The sequence below is a fragment of the Myotis nattereri genome, assembly GCF_964212035.1.
Source record: "Myotis nattereri genome assembly, chromosome: 5".
Classification (NCBI taxonomy): Eukaryota; Metazoa; Chordata; class Mammalia; order Chiroptera; family Vespertilionidae; genus Myotis; species Myotis nattereri.
The window spans coordinates 97,463,687-97,480,460 of NC_138080.1; the positions used below are offsets into that span (position 1 = coordinate 97,463,687).

Here is a 16,774-nt window from a genome sequence, read left to right on the forward strand (position 1 = left end):
GTGCATGGGTAGGGTCCCTAGGCCTGGCCAGCAATCAGGACCAATCTGTGGGGTGACCAGCAGGCAATCGGGGTGCCCCCAATGGCACCCACCTTGGCTGGCCTGGGGTCTGCAGACTGATGGCAGCTCCTGTGTTGAGCATCTGCCCTCTTGTGGTCAGTGTGCATCATAGCAACCGGTTGTTCCACTGGTTGGTCAATTTGCATATTAGGCTTTTATTATATAGGATAGTCAAGGCATGGAAACAACCTAATTATCTACTGATGAATGAATGGAGATATATATATATCAGGCCTGATGCATGAAATTGGTGCAAGGGCCTCAGCCCTCGCAGCCACAGCATCATCTGGAAGGTCATTTGGCTGTCTGGTCTAATTAGCATATTACAATTTTATTTTTATAGATATATGCAATGGAAAATTATTCTGCCATATAACAAAGGAAATCCTGCTATTTGTGATAACATGGATAACTTGAGGGTATTAAGCTAAGTGAAATAAGTCAGGCAGAGAAAGTCTAATACCATTTGTTATCACTTACATGAAATCTAAATGAGAAAACTGACCTGATAGAAACAGTGTAAACTGATGGTTGCCAAGTGTGGTGGTTGGGGCAGATTGGTGAAGGAGATTAAGGGGCACAAACTTTCAGTTATAAAATGAATAATATGTGGCTATCTAATCTATAGTATGGTGACTATAGTTCACAATACTGTACTGTATACTTGAAAGTTGCTAAGAGTAAATCTTAAAAGTTTCCAACAGACACACACACATACATCAAAACAAGGTAACCATGTAAGGTGATAGATGTGTTAACTAACCATGCTGTGGTAATCATTTCACAAAACTTATATATATCAAATCATCACATGGTACATACTCACACAATATTGTTTGTCAATTATATCTCAATAAAGCTGGAAAAAATCTATGCTACCTCATTTACCAGGGTAACTGTAAAATGCAATGAGATATATAAAAGCCACTTTATAAAATTTAAACTTTCCAAAAGTCTAAGGAATTATTAATTTTTCAATATTCACAATTATAATTTAATTTCATGCAACACTGGGTGTTGCCTGTGTCTTTAAGGCATTAGTTCTTTCAAGTAAGAAGGCTGCAGAAGGCTCAGATGACATGTACAATAATGATTATTAAAATCCAGTCAAATTCTACCATGAACAATTCTCTTACTGTAAAAATTCATGAGTGGTACAAAGCCACATATTTTTTGCAAAATATCCTAACATCAACAATTTGAAACAACTAGGTTTTGGACTTTGAAGGACAATATTCTGCACTCTAAACTGTGTTATTAGTTATGAAAATGCAAAGTTAATCCCAAATATATTTACATAAAAATAATCATAAAAATCCTATAGAGCAATTTTATTAAGCAGTTCTACATGGCAAAGATCTAATGTGAAAAGAATGATGATTTGGAAATACGAGTATGAAATTAGGTTCTTAAAAAAAATGTGTAAATGGAAATATCCCTGGAAGTTATTTTTTTTGAAATGGGCAAAAATGCCCACAATATGTCATAAATGCTGGATTTCTGCTCAGAGCAGTGATGGAGAGTCACGCTGCCTGACACAGCAAGCGCTCCCGACAAAGGCTGAGAGTACCCGCACAGCAGGCTGGCTGCTCATTATCTAGAACGCTAGATAGAAAATTGTCAGCTTCCAATAGTTTGGTGCGATGAGGTATGAACACTGTACAAAGAACTGACAGAGAAAAGAGATTCAAAATCCTATTCCACTTCAAACGACCTCCCTGAGTGACCTCTGAATTGGAGCTGGGCTATGACATCAACATTCTACTCAACAGGGTAGGTGACTGAATCCTCAAGGACGCACACTATGGCCTAGAAATGCAACAATACTGCAAAACAGGTCCATGCAGGAAAGAGAAGAAATATATATATATATATATATATATATATATATATATATATATATATTCATCATGCGCATCAGATGGCCTTCAGCAAGAATATAAAATAAATTTAGACACTGAAAATAGTCCCTGGAGAAAAGCAACAACATCTCACTAATCCACAGTCTATGAAGGTTTCCGCTATTCCAGAAGGCCACATTTCTTTTGCAATTCAAAAGTGATAATGCTTCTGAGAGACAAAAATTGTTCGGATACCGTGTGTCCCCCTGCCACCTTCACCTATTGTCCCAAGCCTGGGGTAGCTATCTGTACCAAACACTGTGCTTTAAATGACTAGAATAGCCCTTGGTTTTCTTCCAGGCTCTTAGGATCTTCCTTTCATTGCTAGATTACTTCTCCCCTTCACACCTCTCCCAGGGATTTGGGGAAAAGACTAAGAGGATTGCAGCAGCAGGAGGGCAGGTTCTAGGAGTGCCTCCCTCCATCACAGTTAGTGCCTCCCTCCATCACAGTTACGGTGCTAGCAGAACCTCTGCAGGCCCGTGGTCTGGAGAACCTGTAAGCAGAGCTCAGTCTGGCTGGATTCTCAGAAAAACTTACAGCTTTCAATTTCCAAGGTGCAGTTTTGTTCATCCAGTGGGTACCGCCTGAGGTCCATCATGCAGGCAGCTGTGGTTGTGATTCTAGAAGAGAAAGAGCAAGGATACATGCTGTTAGCTGGTCTGCAGCTAGAGCTGGGAAAATTAAATCCAAGTGTCAAAGAAGACAGAACTGGGCCTGTAGCAGACCGATTCAGCCAAAACTCTAATGAGAGTACAGCAAACTTTGGATAACCATTTATCCTTAGAACCTCGTGCTGATTTGTAAAATAAAGAGACTGGACCAAATCAGTATTTTCCCAAAGTGTGGTCCATGGCCTACATGCACAAAATCACCAGGGAGTGTTTGATAGACAGGTAGTTCCCGTGCTCCAGAATGCTGTGTTTTTTGGGGGGATGGGGCAGTGGCAGGACTCTTATTTTAGGAGCATCACAGGTGATTAAAGGTATCAACATAGACATTCTTCTTCCGTTCACCTGGTTTCTCCTCCCTTTCTGTAGGCCCTGAAATCTAATCTTCAACAATTTTGGCTTTGATCCATCATTTTTGAGCTTTCTCTGCATAGCATAGTACTTTGCAAATGCTTTAATACAAGTCACAATCAGCCTTCCATCTATCACCTGAATTGCTCTGTCCTGCCTGAGTGATCTTATATTCTTATGGCCTGTTAGAGGGCTTTCTCCTATGGGCTAGCAGAGTTATTTATTTAGAACAGTTGGCTCTTTTATTATTTTATCAGAGAGAAATGAATATGTCCCTTTAATGTCTTTATGTTTCTCTGTCATCATTCTTCCATAATCTCTCTGCAGAAGGAGCCAAACAGCATACAGTCCTAGACGATTTATCAACATATGTTTTCTGAACAATGAGGCAGCAAAAGATCATGAATAATAATAAAAAAAATCCATAAGTCTTAGAACTCAACAGACACAGGTCTGAATTCTAATTCGGCCTCACTGACTGATTCACATCAAGATGGTTAATATCTCGTAAGCAACCTTAGTTTTTTTGTCTATAAAAAGGGGGGATATTATTAACAGCAATAATAATTACCTAACAGGGTTTATGTAAGAACTGATATAATAATTTATATAAAGAATGTAAAAGAGTAATGGCATATAATAGGTCCTTTAAAAATTCATATCTGCTGCCCTGGCTGCTGTGGATCAGGGGTCAAAGCATCAGCCTGTATACCGAAGGGTTGCGGGTTTGATTCCCAGTCAAGGGCACATATCTGGGTTGCAGGTTTGAGCCCCAGCCCCGAGTTGGGATGTGTGTGGGAGTCAACCAATAGATTTGTCTCTCTCACATCAATGTTTCTCTCTCTCTCTCTCTCTCTCTCTCTCTCTCTCTCTCTCTCTCTCTCCCCCCCCTCCCTCCCTCCTTCCTTCCCTCCCACTCTAAAAATAAATGGAAAAAATGTCCTTAGATGAGGATTAACAAAAGAAATTTTTTAACAAATTACATCTGCTAAAGATAACAAAAAGTAGAAATTGATGTTGAATATGATCAACTTTGCCAGACTACTCTGAGAGGCACTCTACCGTGTTTTGGGAACAGAGAAATAAGGTGCAGACAGAAACAGTCCATAGCTAGACCTTTTCCCTTAAAGGTCTTGGACAGCAGTAGACTGAGTCTGTGGAATTCCTGTTAGGTGTGAGAGTCCTACTCCTCAGTTGTAGGATGAAAATACAGTAGTGACCCCGTATCTATGGCTTCCTTTTCTGTTATTTTGGTTTCTTGCATTCAACTGTGCCCTGAAAATTAAGTGCAATGTTCCAGAAATAAACTATCCATAAGTTTTAAATTGCGTGATGTTCTCAGCAGAATGCAGTCTCATGCTGTTCTGCTCTGCCCTGCCTAGGATGTGAGTCCGGCTTTGTTCAGTGTCTCCACACTGTAGATGCTCCCCACCTGTGAGTCACTTAGTTGCCATCTTGGTTAGCAGATTGGCTGTCAAGGTGTCACGGTGCTTGTCTTGTGTTCAGGTACCCTTACTTTCCTTCATAATGGCCCCAAAGTAGTCATGGTAGAAATTCAGACATGCCAGAGAGAAGCCGGAAGTGCTTCCTTTAAGTGAAAAGGTATATATGTACAGGGGAAAAAAAACACAAAAAACCCAGAATCTATAGGGTTTAGTACTGTCTGTGGTCACAAGCATCCACTGGGGGTCTTGGAACACATCCTCACAGATAGGAGGAACTATTGTGACAAAAAAGGAGGGAGCCATAAACAGATGCCCGACTGTGTAAATCAGTGAAGTTTGCAATCACTACTATGGGTTGTGGTTCACACTTTCTGCTGATACATATTCATGGCTGTTAACATCTGTGAACGAGTGTTGTGAACAAGAAAAAGAAATCGACTAATGATATCACAGAAGCACTGAGTTTCCACTCATGCCTGAAAAATAAAGTAGAAGGAAGTGTTTTTCTCACATCAACAACACCCATATTTACTCCAGTGCTTTGCATCTTTAATGCGGTAATATACTTCATAAACTGAAAAATATGTAAATGTTTACTAGTTGATGCTTATGAGGCATTTTTGTCTCCTATTGGATTAAAGCAGAAACTCTGTAGCCAAAGTAATCCATTTGGAATCTTGATCATACAAGAGTGACCTGGGACAAGTGACTTGTATTCTCCAACACTTGGTTACCCTGAAATATCTGAATTAGATACTTGCCATCATAATTTGTTGTGAAATGCTAAATGTAGAAAGAATCTGTAATTCACAAAATATTCTGTAACTTTTATTATTACTACTTGCTAATGAGAAGATACAGTGATAACTCATTTGACCAGTGGTTCTTTGGTAGTATACATATGTGCCTATATACATGAAAAAAATGTAGAAAAATCACAGACTTAGAGGCAAACCAGAGCTATACAATATGATGTAAATAGCTTCTGAACACATAAACATACAAAAAATATCCCATATGTGTATATGGAGCTCTAGTTAATAGATTTTAAGACACAATACAGACATGCATCTGCTTGTTACATGTATAAGAAACCCACATCTTTTCCAGGTGTTTTAAAAGACTAAGAACCGGAACTGTGTTTGTCTTGTTTGTATCTTAAGTACTTTGCCAGGTGCCTGGCATGTGTCACTAATCCAAGATTAGAATAGCAATGATAATAATGAATAATGACACAAAGAAAAGGAAAGTCCTGGCTGTAAGCATTCTCAAGTGGAGGACATTGAAGCAACTCTCTATATTAAGTGCCTAATTAAATTTAAAACATTCTCAAATAAGTTTGAAAGTCAAGTCATCCTTATAAAAGAAGCTACCTGGGATGAATCTTATTTGGAAAATCCCAGTGAGGAGCATACAAATCTATTCTTTGGGACTTTCTGATTTATAACAGGGGTGAGTTTCTCCGGGAATAAGAACAACAAAAATACTTAATGGGCTTTTCATGAACATGCCTTCCTGAATCCTGATAAACACCCCTAATGGGCCTTAAATTATGCAACACCACTACTAGAGTCTTCGAAGGGAGGCTACTAACTCTACAGGATCCTGATTAAGTTTGAGGACCACGGTGAAACACACGGCAATGATTCTGTCTTCAGTCAAAGGAAAGAGTCCATGATGCCTCCAGAAAGTACTTCATTTACCAGTGGCAGATCTTCCATAGTTAAAAGTAGAAATGGGTCTTCCCTGGGGCTGAATACTATTGCATGATAAAACACAATTTGAGAAAGGCCAATATTCTGACTGGGCTGAGAGATCTTTGAATAAACTCTTTATTCCTTAGCCACTGGGCACTGGTGTCCAAAAATGACTTGTGCTATAAAATCCTCACACAGTCCCTTAAAGGCATCTATAAAATCAAAATGTACAACAGCTATGCCAGAATTCTGTAGCAAAGCCATGCCCCGTATTTAATGGTGTCATTATGTGAGATTTGATGATGCTACCATGTCATCCAAAGTTCAAATATGGCCAAAGAGAGTTAATAATAATAGATGCCTTTGCCCCTCAGCCAATAGGAAAAAAACTCAGAATCATAATCAACAGACATGTCTCAGGCCTTTCAGCAGGCTCTTCAGGAGGTGCTCAGGTTAAACATGGGTCTTCACATGTGAGAAACTTGCTAGAATTTCAACCAGAGATTATAAGGAAGTAACTTTGAACTTCAACCTTGCTTGAATTCTTTATCTAGATAACCATCCACATTCCACACACAAAAAAATTGTTTTTTCAACAACTTCCTATGTTTTATAAGAACATCAGGTGTTTCATCTACAACTATATTCAAAACACATTGCTCTAATTCTCAGCTTGCTTTTACTTTGTTCAAAAAGTGCTTTTACTTAAAAGCACAACTTATTCTAGCCCTGGACAGTGTGGCTCAGTTGGTTGAGTATCATCCCATGCACCCCATAGGGGGACGTATAGGAGGCAGCCAATTGAAGTTTCTCTCTCACACAGATGTATCTTTCACTCCCTCTCCCTTCGTCTCTCTAAAGAATCAATAGAAACATTTTAAAAATAAAATCATAATTTATTCTAATTACAAAGAATAAAGGAATCCTGTAGCATTAGTAGGCATCATTATTAGAGAAAAAAATAGTATGTTAAAAAGGTCATTTATCAAAAATATATATTGATATATATTTTTGCTAGCTGAAAAACAAACTAATTAAAAATTTCAGCTAGAGGGTAAAAGATACAAATACTGAATTTTAGCATTAGAGTACAACCTGAAATTTTGAAAACTTTTAAGGATCACATCCGAGTCACTTCTCCCAAAGGTACTTACAATTGTTTTTGCTTTTACAACTCAAGAAGACAAACACTATTCAGTGTCTCACAATCATTTTTAGCCAGGAAACTAATATCTCACCTATATCCCTCTTGTAATACGCTCTTGCTTGCTCTAGAGTAGGTAAGAATATTGCTGTAGGAGTTAGGTAACTCTGTCATTCTTAACAATAATAACATACCTCGTGTTAATTAATCACTTACTAAGTTCTAGACACCATCTAGGGTTACTGAAATGTATCATCTTATTTAATGCTAGAGGCCCAGTGGATGAAAATTCATGCACTGGAGGGGGAGGGGGCTCCCTCAGCCCAGCCTGCCCCCTCTCACAGTACAGGAGCCCTCAGGGGTGAGAGGTGACCCGGCGATCAGGGGAAGGTGACGTCCCATCATACCTCTGCTGCTGCCACTACCAGCAGCACAAGCCTCTGCCGGCCCTGGTTACCTGCGCCTCGGGCTGGCCCTGGGCGGCTGGGGGGCTGTGGGGACTGGGTGTCGCCATCTTGAGGCTGTGGGCACTGCCATCTTTGCATATTCCCTCCTTATTGGCAGTGGGTGCCACCATCTTTGCGATGGCATGAGGGTCAATTAGCATATTCCCTCTTTATTAAATAGGATGAGGAATGTCCTATTATTATTCCCACTTGAGGTCATTACTATTTCCATTTTGTAGGTGAGAGGATTAAAGCACCGGGAAGTAGAGTGGTTTTCTCAAGGGTCACAGAGTGAGCGCTAGAACTGGGATTTGGATCTAGAATGTCTGATTGGATTCCACACACTTAACAAGGAAGCTGTAAGTAACTAGCTAGTTGACCTTGATAAAGTCATTTAGCTTCTCGACGGCCCATTTCCTATATCCCAAATGAGCTTGAAAATTCTATAACCCTATGAAAACACATTACACGTTCTATGACCCTGCATATTTTGTAATTTTGTTGTATCCACACATTCAAATACTGTACTTCACAGCTGTTCATCCTGTTGTAGTGAATTATGCAGATGAGCTCACCCCAGACAAGCAAACACAGGCCTCTCCCCAAGGAGTCCCACTTCATATTCTCCCCTGACTGAAGGTCCCCCTCAGCATTCTCCTTCCAGCCTATGCTCTTGATTGACCTCCACAGAGGCCTTCTGCTTAAATTAATTCTCCGACACTCATGCATAATTATTTGTAAAAGCTCTCAACAAGTCCTCCTATGGAGTCACATGCGCTACTAGGCTCAACCTTGTAATCACCAAAAAAGTAAGATTGCTAGCAATCATGGCCCCCTTTGATAAATCGTGGGTTTCAGATTAGAGCTATTTGTACTCTTCTGCAGCTGTTTGGCCTGCTATGACTCTGCTTTTCTGGAATCGTATCCTCTGGGAAGATACCGTGACCATTAAAGGGCTAGACAGACTTCTGCTATAGATTCAGGTAGGATTCTGAAAGACATTTTCTTAAATAACATGCTGTGGAATCCAAACAGCAGTAACTAACAAAATCTCACTTTATGAGCATATAAATTCTATTCAATCAGAAATATTAATAGACATGGCCATATCAATCTAAGCCTTTATTACTCTCCTCCAGTCAGCCAGCCCCTTATTCACCAAAATTTCCCAAGTTACATTCCCAATGGTATCATCCACAAATCCTGCCTTATCTCAGCAATGACAATATCCTCTCTTCTCTCTAAGTATGTCTTGAAGGAAGTCGGAGTCCCTGAGAAAAAGTCATCATTCTATTTTTTGACTCATAGCCTAACAACAGAAATCTGACTTCAGGCCATTGTAAGAGATTTTACTGAACCAAAGTCACTTACCAACTAGAAAGACACAAAGCTGGGACTCTGGTTATTTCAACAATGATTTTTTGTGTTCACAATTGAAAACAATATTGTGCCGGATATTTTTTGTTGCATTCATTAAAATATATTTTAAATGCTTTATTTGATTTGTGAATATCAGAGTCACACCATTTCAGAATAAATTCATCAGTTTTATTCTAGCCATGTAATTTTTTTTAACAAGTAAAAAAAAGTGGCTTAGAGATGTTGATTTATGGCTAGTCAGTGACAGACGGAGGTTACAACTTCAGATGGGTCTGGTGTCATTTCTTCTAAATCTCATCCAGTATTATTTAAAAATATAAACTACATACTGGATGTCTCCTTTCACCTCTCCAACTCCACCCTCCATCCTTAACCATCAATGTCTATAGCTCTAGAGACTAGACTGCAGGGTCTTCAAAATTGCCTCTCTGGTTCTCTGGCTTTGGCCAATGGGGAGCAGGTCAGGGGTTTGGGGGAGGAAGAAGAATGAGACAAGGGATCTTTTCCCCAGGCTCCCTTTCTGTAGGACTTGTGTTCAGGTTCCTCTGACCATTCGCCCCTCTGCCCCTTTAAGTCTGGGATACTAGGAAGCCAATGGCAACTTTCTAATCCTATCTCTAGCAGGGAAAAAGGGAGTGCTGTTCAGTCTCTTTGTAAATTGCCTTTTTATTATATTCTTCTCAAATTATCTCCTTTTCAATATGCCATCTGTTTCCTGTTGGGCCCCTGACTGGTAGAATATATTATAGAAATGTATTTAAAATCCAAGATTTTCCTGGTTAGGCTGTCAAAGAAATTAGAAGCATTTCATTCCTGGGATTTGAGGGATGAGGGCTGAAGGTCTCCTCCACCTTCAATAAGCTGCCTCCTTTCTCTGAGTTTAGTCTCAGGACACCACTGTCCACGTAAGAAGCCTTTTCCCTCTCTGTAGCTCCTCCACTGCTGGCCACTGTCTCATCGGTTGTATTTCCTTCATAATACTTGTCACTGTCTGAAGTCAGCCTGTGCATACATTTATTCATTTGCTATTTTTTGAATCCCTAGTAGGCTCTGGGTCTATTATAAATTAGATTTTCCAGAAGTAGGCCCTAAAGGATGCTCATTAGGGATCATCAGTTGTGAAAAAAGGGAGAAGCCGAAATGGACAAAGGGAGAAGTCAATGCCAGGATGTCAGCCCTATGACATAACATGTCTAGTGGGAGTACGGCTTTCAGAATGACCTACAGGAGAGTGTGATGGCCTTTAAACTACCTCCCTCCCACACACACACCACACACACACACACACACACACACACACACACACACACAGACACTCACTGTCCCTGAGCAGCTGGCATCAGATGTCTCAGGAAAATATATGCCCAATTAACTTTTTTTTCTCTCTTGAGACAGAACATTTGCTAAAAGCACAGTGGGAAACACTGGCCTAGCCTCTCACATGACCTCACACATACTTTCCCCGTGTCCATAGGTGCAGGTGTGATAACCTCACCAGGGAAGGAAAATAGGTTTTACTGTTGTTACTGCTGCTGCTATTTTTTAAACACGAAAAATAAATTACACAGAGCTGCCTCCTGTCACATGCTGGCAACTCAACTTGTACTTCTCACAACAACAAAATCCACAAACAATGCTGTCTTAGTCCTTTCTGCTACTCTGAAGTCTAATGGCAAAAAATTTCCATCTCAATAGCATGACGATTAATAAGCAGAAACCAATTTATAAATTGGGGTTGAGAGAGCCTGTAGAAGGTGCTCTCACACCCTAAACTCATCATCATCAATTACTCCACACAGGAAGAGATGCGATTTCCATCTCCAATAGCATGCTGATTTTCATCTGTATTATTCCAGCAGGAAGAGGGAGGATTTTCTCCTTGCCCAGCAACCACACAGCAATGAAAGATTTTTATAACTCAGTTAATGAAACACCATTGCACTGTAAACTCCAAGTTTCCTCCAATGGACTTTTTGTTTACAACAGCCCCTCTGAGCTTGCCCTTTCCACTGTAAAACCACCTTTCTCTCTGTTGTTCTTTGGACTTGGGAGTGAATCACCACTAGACTGCGGGTTTCAAGTTGCAATTCTTTGTTGTTCCCAAATATACCCGTTTTGGTGGGTATATTTAAGGTCTTTTCTTTCTGAAAACAGCTAAGATAATTCTCCCTGGCTTTCTATTTAAGGTCACCAATGGCATTTTTAGTATTTACAAGTTAATTTTTTACATAAAATAGGCACCAAATATGTGGGAAAATGCTTACCACAATTAGAAACTATAATTTTTCATTAGAAATAGATAATAAGCCATGATAGTTACTGCTTATCTAATCAGCAAAAATTTAAAGAAATTAGACTATTTTAGTACCAGAGATTCTGCAGAGAAATAGATCCTCTCACACATGCTGCTGGTAGGATTTTAAATTCGTACAAACTTTCTAGACAGTAATTTGGCAACATTAATCAAAACCCACTAAATGTACCAATCTTTGTTTCTAAAATTTTACTTGAAGAAGTCAATGTGAGCCTTGCCTGGGTGGCTCAGTTGGTTAGAGCATCATCCAAGGTTGTGGGTTTGATCCCTGGTCAGGGCACATACAAAAATCAACCAATGAATGCATAAATAAATGGACAACAGGTTGACCTCTCTCTATCCCTCCCTCCCTCTTTCTTTCTCTCTTTCGCAAATCAATCAATAGAAAAATTCAAGAAGTTAATGTGAAAAAAATAATACAAAACTATATAGAAGTATACTTAGTACAACTTTAAAAAATGAAAAGATTCTATATATCACATATAGAGATATTTAAATGCAATTTGATTTAGTCATATGATGTAATAAAACACTTCGAGAGAAGTGGGGCATACAAAGTGTTCTGGATTTTTTTGTAGATAAAATAGCATATTAGAAAGCAGTGCAGTATAATTAACATTTATAAAAAAATAAATTGAATATACAGATAAATGATTAAAATATAAAGTAAGAAGTGGGAATATTGTTGGTTTTATTTTCTTATATTTTCTAAAATTTCACTCTTCCTATGATGAATGTGTATTGCTTTTCTTTCTGAAAACAGCTAAGATAATTCTCCCTAACTGCTTAGTCTCCTCCAGGACTATTCATTGCTACTTGTTTATTATTTGCAGTAGCATTTGTTCATATATGAGAACATTTGATAATGCAGAGAATTACATTTCATGGTTGAAAATTTGGTCAGCATGCTGGAGCAAATTAGGTGCTTCAATAAATTTCCTGTGCCATTAAAATATTGGTGGACATGTCACCATTTGATTATGTATTCTGAAAGTAGAAAAGATGATTAAATGACATGTATCATTTATACACAAATATCTTTCTGATAACTGAATTCCTTCCATAAGATCTCAACAATTATTGTTCTAACTTGACTCCCCAGTGACTTGGATCTCTTTCTGAAAGAAATGGATTCCATTTTTCGAAAACTATAATCACCAGAAAGTTTTTCTAGATTTAACAGAAGTTTCAATTTCTTTAATTGTAATTTTTTTTTCATGTATTTCACAGTTTTTTGTCTAGTGAGTGTTTCTCTTTTCCTTAGTTATTCATTAGAGTTTTTTATGTTATTTTGCTGTCATCAAAACTGTCAATTATTTACATTTTTATTTCTTAAACTGCTTTATGTCTAGACAACCTTCTCCATCCTGAGATGAGATCAAGATTTCACACTTTCAAATTTTATAGTAATTCTTAAATTCATTTGGAATCGTGTGACATTGTATATGCTGAGGATATACCCTACGATTTTCATGGAAATAATGGGCTACCACTTTTTTTTTTTTTTTTTTGCCTAGCAAATTTTCCTTTTTTCACAAATGCAATAATTGAAGAGAATATTAATGAACTGGGTTTGCATAATTGCTAGTAAGAATATAAAATTGGTTCAACCTTTATAAAGGGCAATTAGGATATCGGAACTTTTCACTTATTGGCCAGTTACTTTACTTTTAGGGTTTATCAGGGGAAATAGTCACAGAAGAGGACAAAGAAGCATGTACAAGAATGTCCATCCTTACAAGACATGTAACACCAGCAGTGGTGAGCATGGTGTTGGATAAATGAATGTACGCCTCTCATGTACACGGGCCCAGAGATTGAGGTCAGAGGCCTTGGAGACCAGCTGTCCCAGGCCCTGGTCTCCATTCTGCCTCTTGCTGGGTGAGCTTGAGCCCACAGGTAAAGAAGAGCTGTTATAATGCAAAGGTCCTCTTGATCTCTGGACATTTATTTATTCAGAATTGCATGGAAGCATAACCTTAAGAATCTCAGCAAACTGCAATTAAGACTAACTTTGTTTTGACTCCTGGAAACTATTTCCACTTTTTCAGAAGCGTTAAGCTACTTAGGATGGAGTTCTGAAATGAGTTGGTGGCCACATGTGGGTCGGAGCAACTAAAAACTGAATTCAGAGAGCTCTTTAAAACTGAAGTCTGATTCAAACAAAAAAATTACAAGCTAGGTTAGAAAATTATATTTGAAAAGTTCCCCCAAGAGCACATCTGTAATGCAGGGTTGTTTGAAAACAGGGGGAAAAAATCACTTTGTACCCAAATGATGATACACTGAGAAAAAAGCTTGGTTGACTAAATAAAGAATTAAAGCAGAATAAAATGAATCATAATAATAAAAAAAAAACCTGGGGCTCACTTTAAACAAAGTTTACAAAGAAAGAGAAAAGGCTCACAAAAAAAGATCATAAATACATGTCGAAAACAATGGACTTTTTTTTTTTTTTTTTTTGCTTAATACCTTCACCTTTTTCACTCAGCCCCTCAATAGCACATCACAAAACACAAGGATGAAAAAATGCATACCTAAAACAGGAGGAAGAGTGAGAACTGATAACAGAAAATACCAGAAGGGAAAAGATATGTAGTAGTTTTTATATTAAAAATTGTATTTTATCCAAGCTGGGAGGTGGGAGCAGTGCTGGGAGGTGGCTGTAGGGGTTGGGAGAATGAGAGGATGAACAACAAATTTAAAGAATGACTGCACTGTGAATATTTTCCCCGGTTTGCCATCCTGGTCTCTCTCTCTCTCTCTCTCTCTCTCTCTCTCTCTCTCTCTCTCTCTCTCTTTCTTTCCCCCCAACCCCCATTCTTTCTTTCTGTTTCTCTCTCTAGAAAATAAAACATGGCAAAATAGCTTCATAATTCAGTAAAATGTTATTGAGAATAAAACCCAATTAAATGCTTACAAATGGCTGGATGAGCGCAGCTGCCCCAGCTGAGGAGAGAGAGCAAACGGATAGATTTAATAACAGCTCTGTGTATAGATGGAGGGCTCAGGGGAGTGATGATCGCTGTTCACATTTTCTGCTATGGACCAAACAGAGAGCTCTGGTCATCAATTCTCACATGAAGGACAAGGAGGATTTACGCTAAATAGAAAGATGACTTGGCTGATAGTGAAGGCTATAAAATAATGAAATGGCTCCCCAGGGTAGATGGTAGATTTCCTTTCTGGAGAGGATGTGTAAAGAACTGGCTTATCTGTCAGGGAGGAGGAAGGCAGGGGCGAACCGCGGCACAGGCTGGTGTCAGTGGCAGCCTGCACTTTCTAGTTCACTGAAGCAGCCTCTCTCTTTAATACTCAGGAACTGAACCCAATGCCTAAACCTTTCCCAGCCTCAGCCCACCTTTGCTAATTTGACTGGCAATGGATTTTAGCTCAATCAAACACACAGTAACTTGAGGAGTTGCTAAATGTAATTAAATCGCTAAAGAGTTGTAACACAACCTATAAACATTAAAGCATTTCAAGGCATGCTTAATGACAACAAGCTCTCGGTAAAGCTATATTTCTGTCAGGTAATTATTAACAAAACCATTAATAAAGACTGTCCTCAGAGCACTGGGATGCAGCATTACCTGTTGGTTATAATGTTCACGCTCGAAGTTCGAATTGGTTAAGGCATTTGTGGTGGTGTAACATTATAATGTCACTAATGAGTAATTCTTTCTAGAGCCGCTATTTTTAAGTGATTGAGATGTGTTGTATCGCTGGGACACATTTGATTCTGTATTTGTTTTCTCAATAGCCTTCTGTCCTCCTCAATTCCTTACGTGAAAGCGTATTAGACTGAATTTTCCTGACAGGAAAAGCAATAGATTCATAATTACCAAATGTTCACTATCCGTGAGAGAAAGACAATGCAATAAGCTAATGTCTGCTAATTCTCATTAGCCTACTCTTAGTATGTTAAAGAAAAAATATGATTCTTGAGTTGGATAGTACATAAATGTATAAACTTAAAATTTGCAAGTGTATCACAACTTGGTCAGTGACTTTGTAATTATACCTGAATGACAATAAAGGAAACTGACCAATATTAATCAATCCATAGAGTGCCTATATCCTGCAGGGCGCTTGCTAAGTCCCGGAGAATATATTTCATAAAATTATGAAGATGTGTGTGTGGGCCTTGAGAACCTTAACATCAAAGCTTAGATACCAGATAAACTGATCTGAGGAGCAATGAGCACTGTAACCTTCGGTACATTTTTTTAACCTCTTTGAGCCTCAATAATAACAGCATGACAAGAGTAAGGGCATTTACCTCTTAGTATGACGGTAAGGACTGAAACAATACATAAATATTGTTTAGCATGGAATAGGCATTCCGACAAACTTTAGCTCTGAATATAAAAAATTATGCTGATTTATGTTTATTATTAGGCATATGTGTTAGCTATAAATAATTTGTGTTATAAGAACTCCAAACAGGAATAGGATTGGAAGCTGAGCAGTCACTGCACAGAAAAAGAGCTCTCAGCAGGTGACGGAGGATGGGCAAGATTTTGCCAAATGGAGTGTAGCTGGGAGGGTTTTCCAGCCAGCATGGAGCATGTGCCCAGAGCCAGAGCATGTGACCACTGCCAGGGCTCACAGGTAAAATGGACAGAGCACTGTGAGTGGGAAGCAAGTGTGTTAAGATTTATACCTGGTGAAAAGCTGATGAAAACAAGCAGCAATTGACCTAAAGTTCCAAGAAAACCAACTTATACTTTAATCCACTGAAAATTGCAGAGGGTGATATGACATAATAAGTGCTGATATCAGATACTTAAGTCTGATTGAGGGCTCCAAACTCAGATGCCTAGAGCATCAAGGTTATGGCTTCTATAGTATATGGAGTAGCCTCAACATAGGAGAGCAGAAAATGGTAGAGATTGTGGTGAATTAGGGGAAGCATAACCTTTCTGAATAAGGTATCAATTTCCAGCTTAGCCAGGTGGAAAATAAAAGCTTGTGCTTCTGATCTTTGGATTTAAAAAAAAAAAAAAGTTAATTAAAAGTGTACATTTACAATGAAATGTCCTAATTTTTTATTTTTATCTTTTTTCTGAAATTCATTGGGGTGACACTGGTTAACAGGATCATATAGGTTTCCAGCGTACACCTCTATGATACATGATCTGTATATTGCACTGTGTGCCCACCACCCGAAGTCAAATCGTCTTCCATCACCATATATTGTGCCCTCTTTTCCCTCCACTACGCCTCTGAAATTCTTCCCTTTAGTAACCAACATACTGTTGTTGTCTGTGTCTATGAGTTCCAGTTTTATATCCCACATATGAGTGAAATCAAATGTCCTAACTTTCTGAAGTGCTGGGTTGGTCACACACAATAAATACTT

General features: G+C 38.7%; 1 protein-coding gene across 2 annotated transcripts in view; it reads right to left on the bottom strand.

The window, feature by feature from the left end:
* Positions 1-16,774, bottom strand: part of GABRB2 (gamma-aminobutyric acid type A receptor subunit beta2) — a 197,583-nt gene that overhangs the window by 99,939 nt on the left and 80,870 nt on the right. For both annotated transcript variants that reach the window (XM_081090866.1, XM_081090865.1), the window contains exon 6: positions 2,502-2,584. In XM_081090866.1, the coding sequence (XP_080946992.1) occupies positions 2,502-2,584 (83 nt within the window). The remainder of the gene's footprint in view (positions 1-2,501; positions 2,585-16,774) is intronic.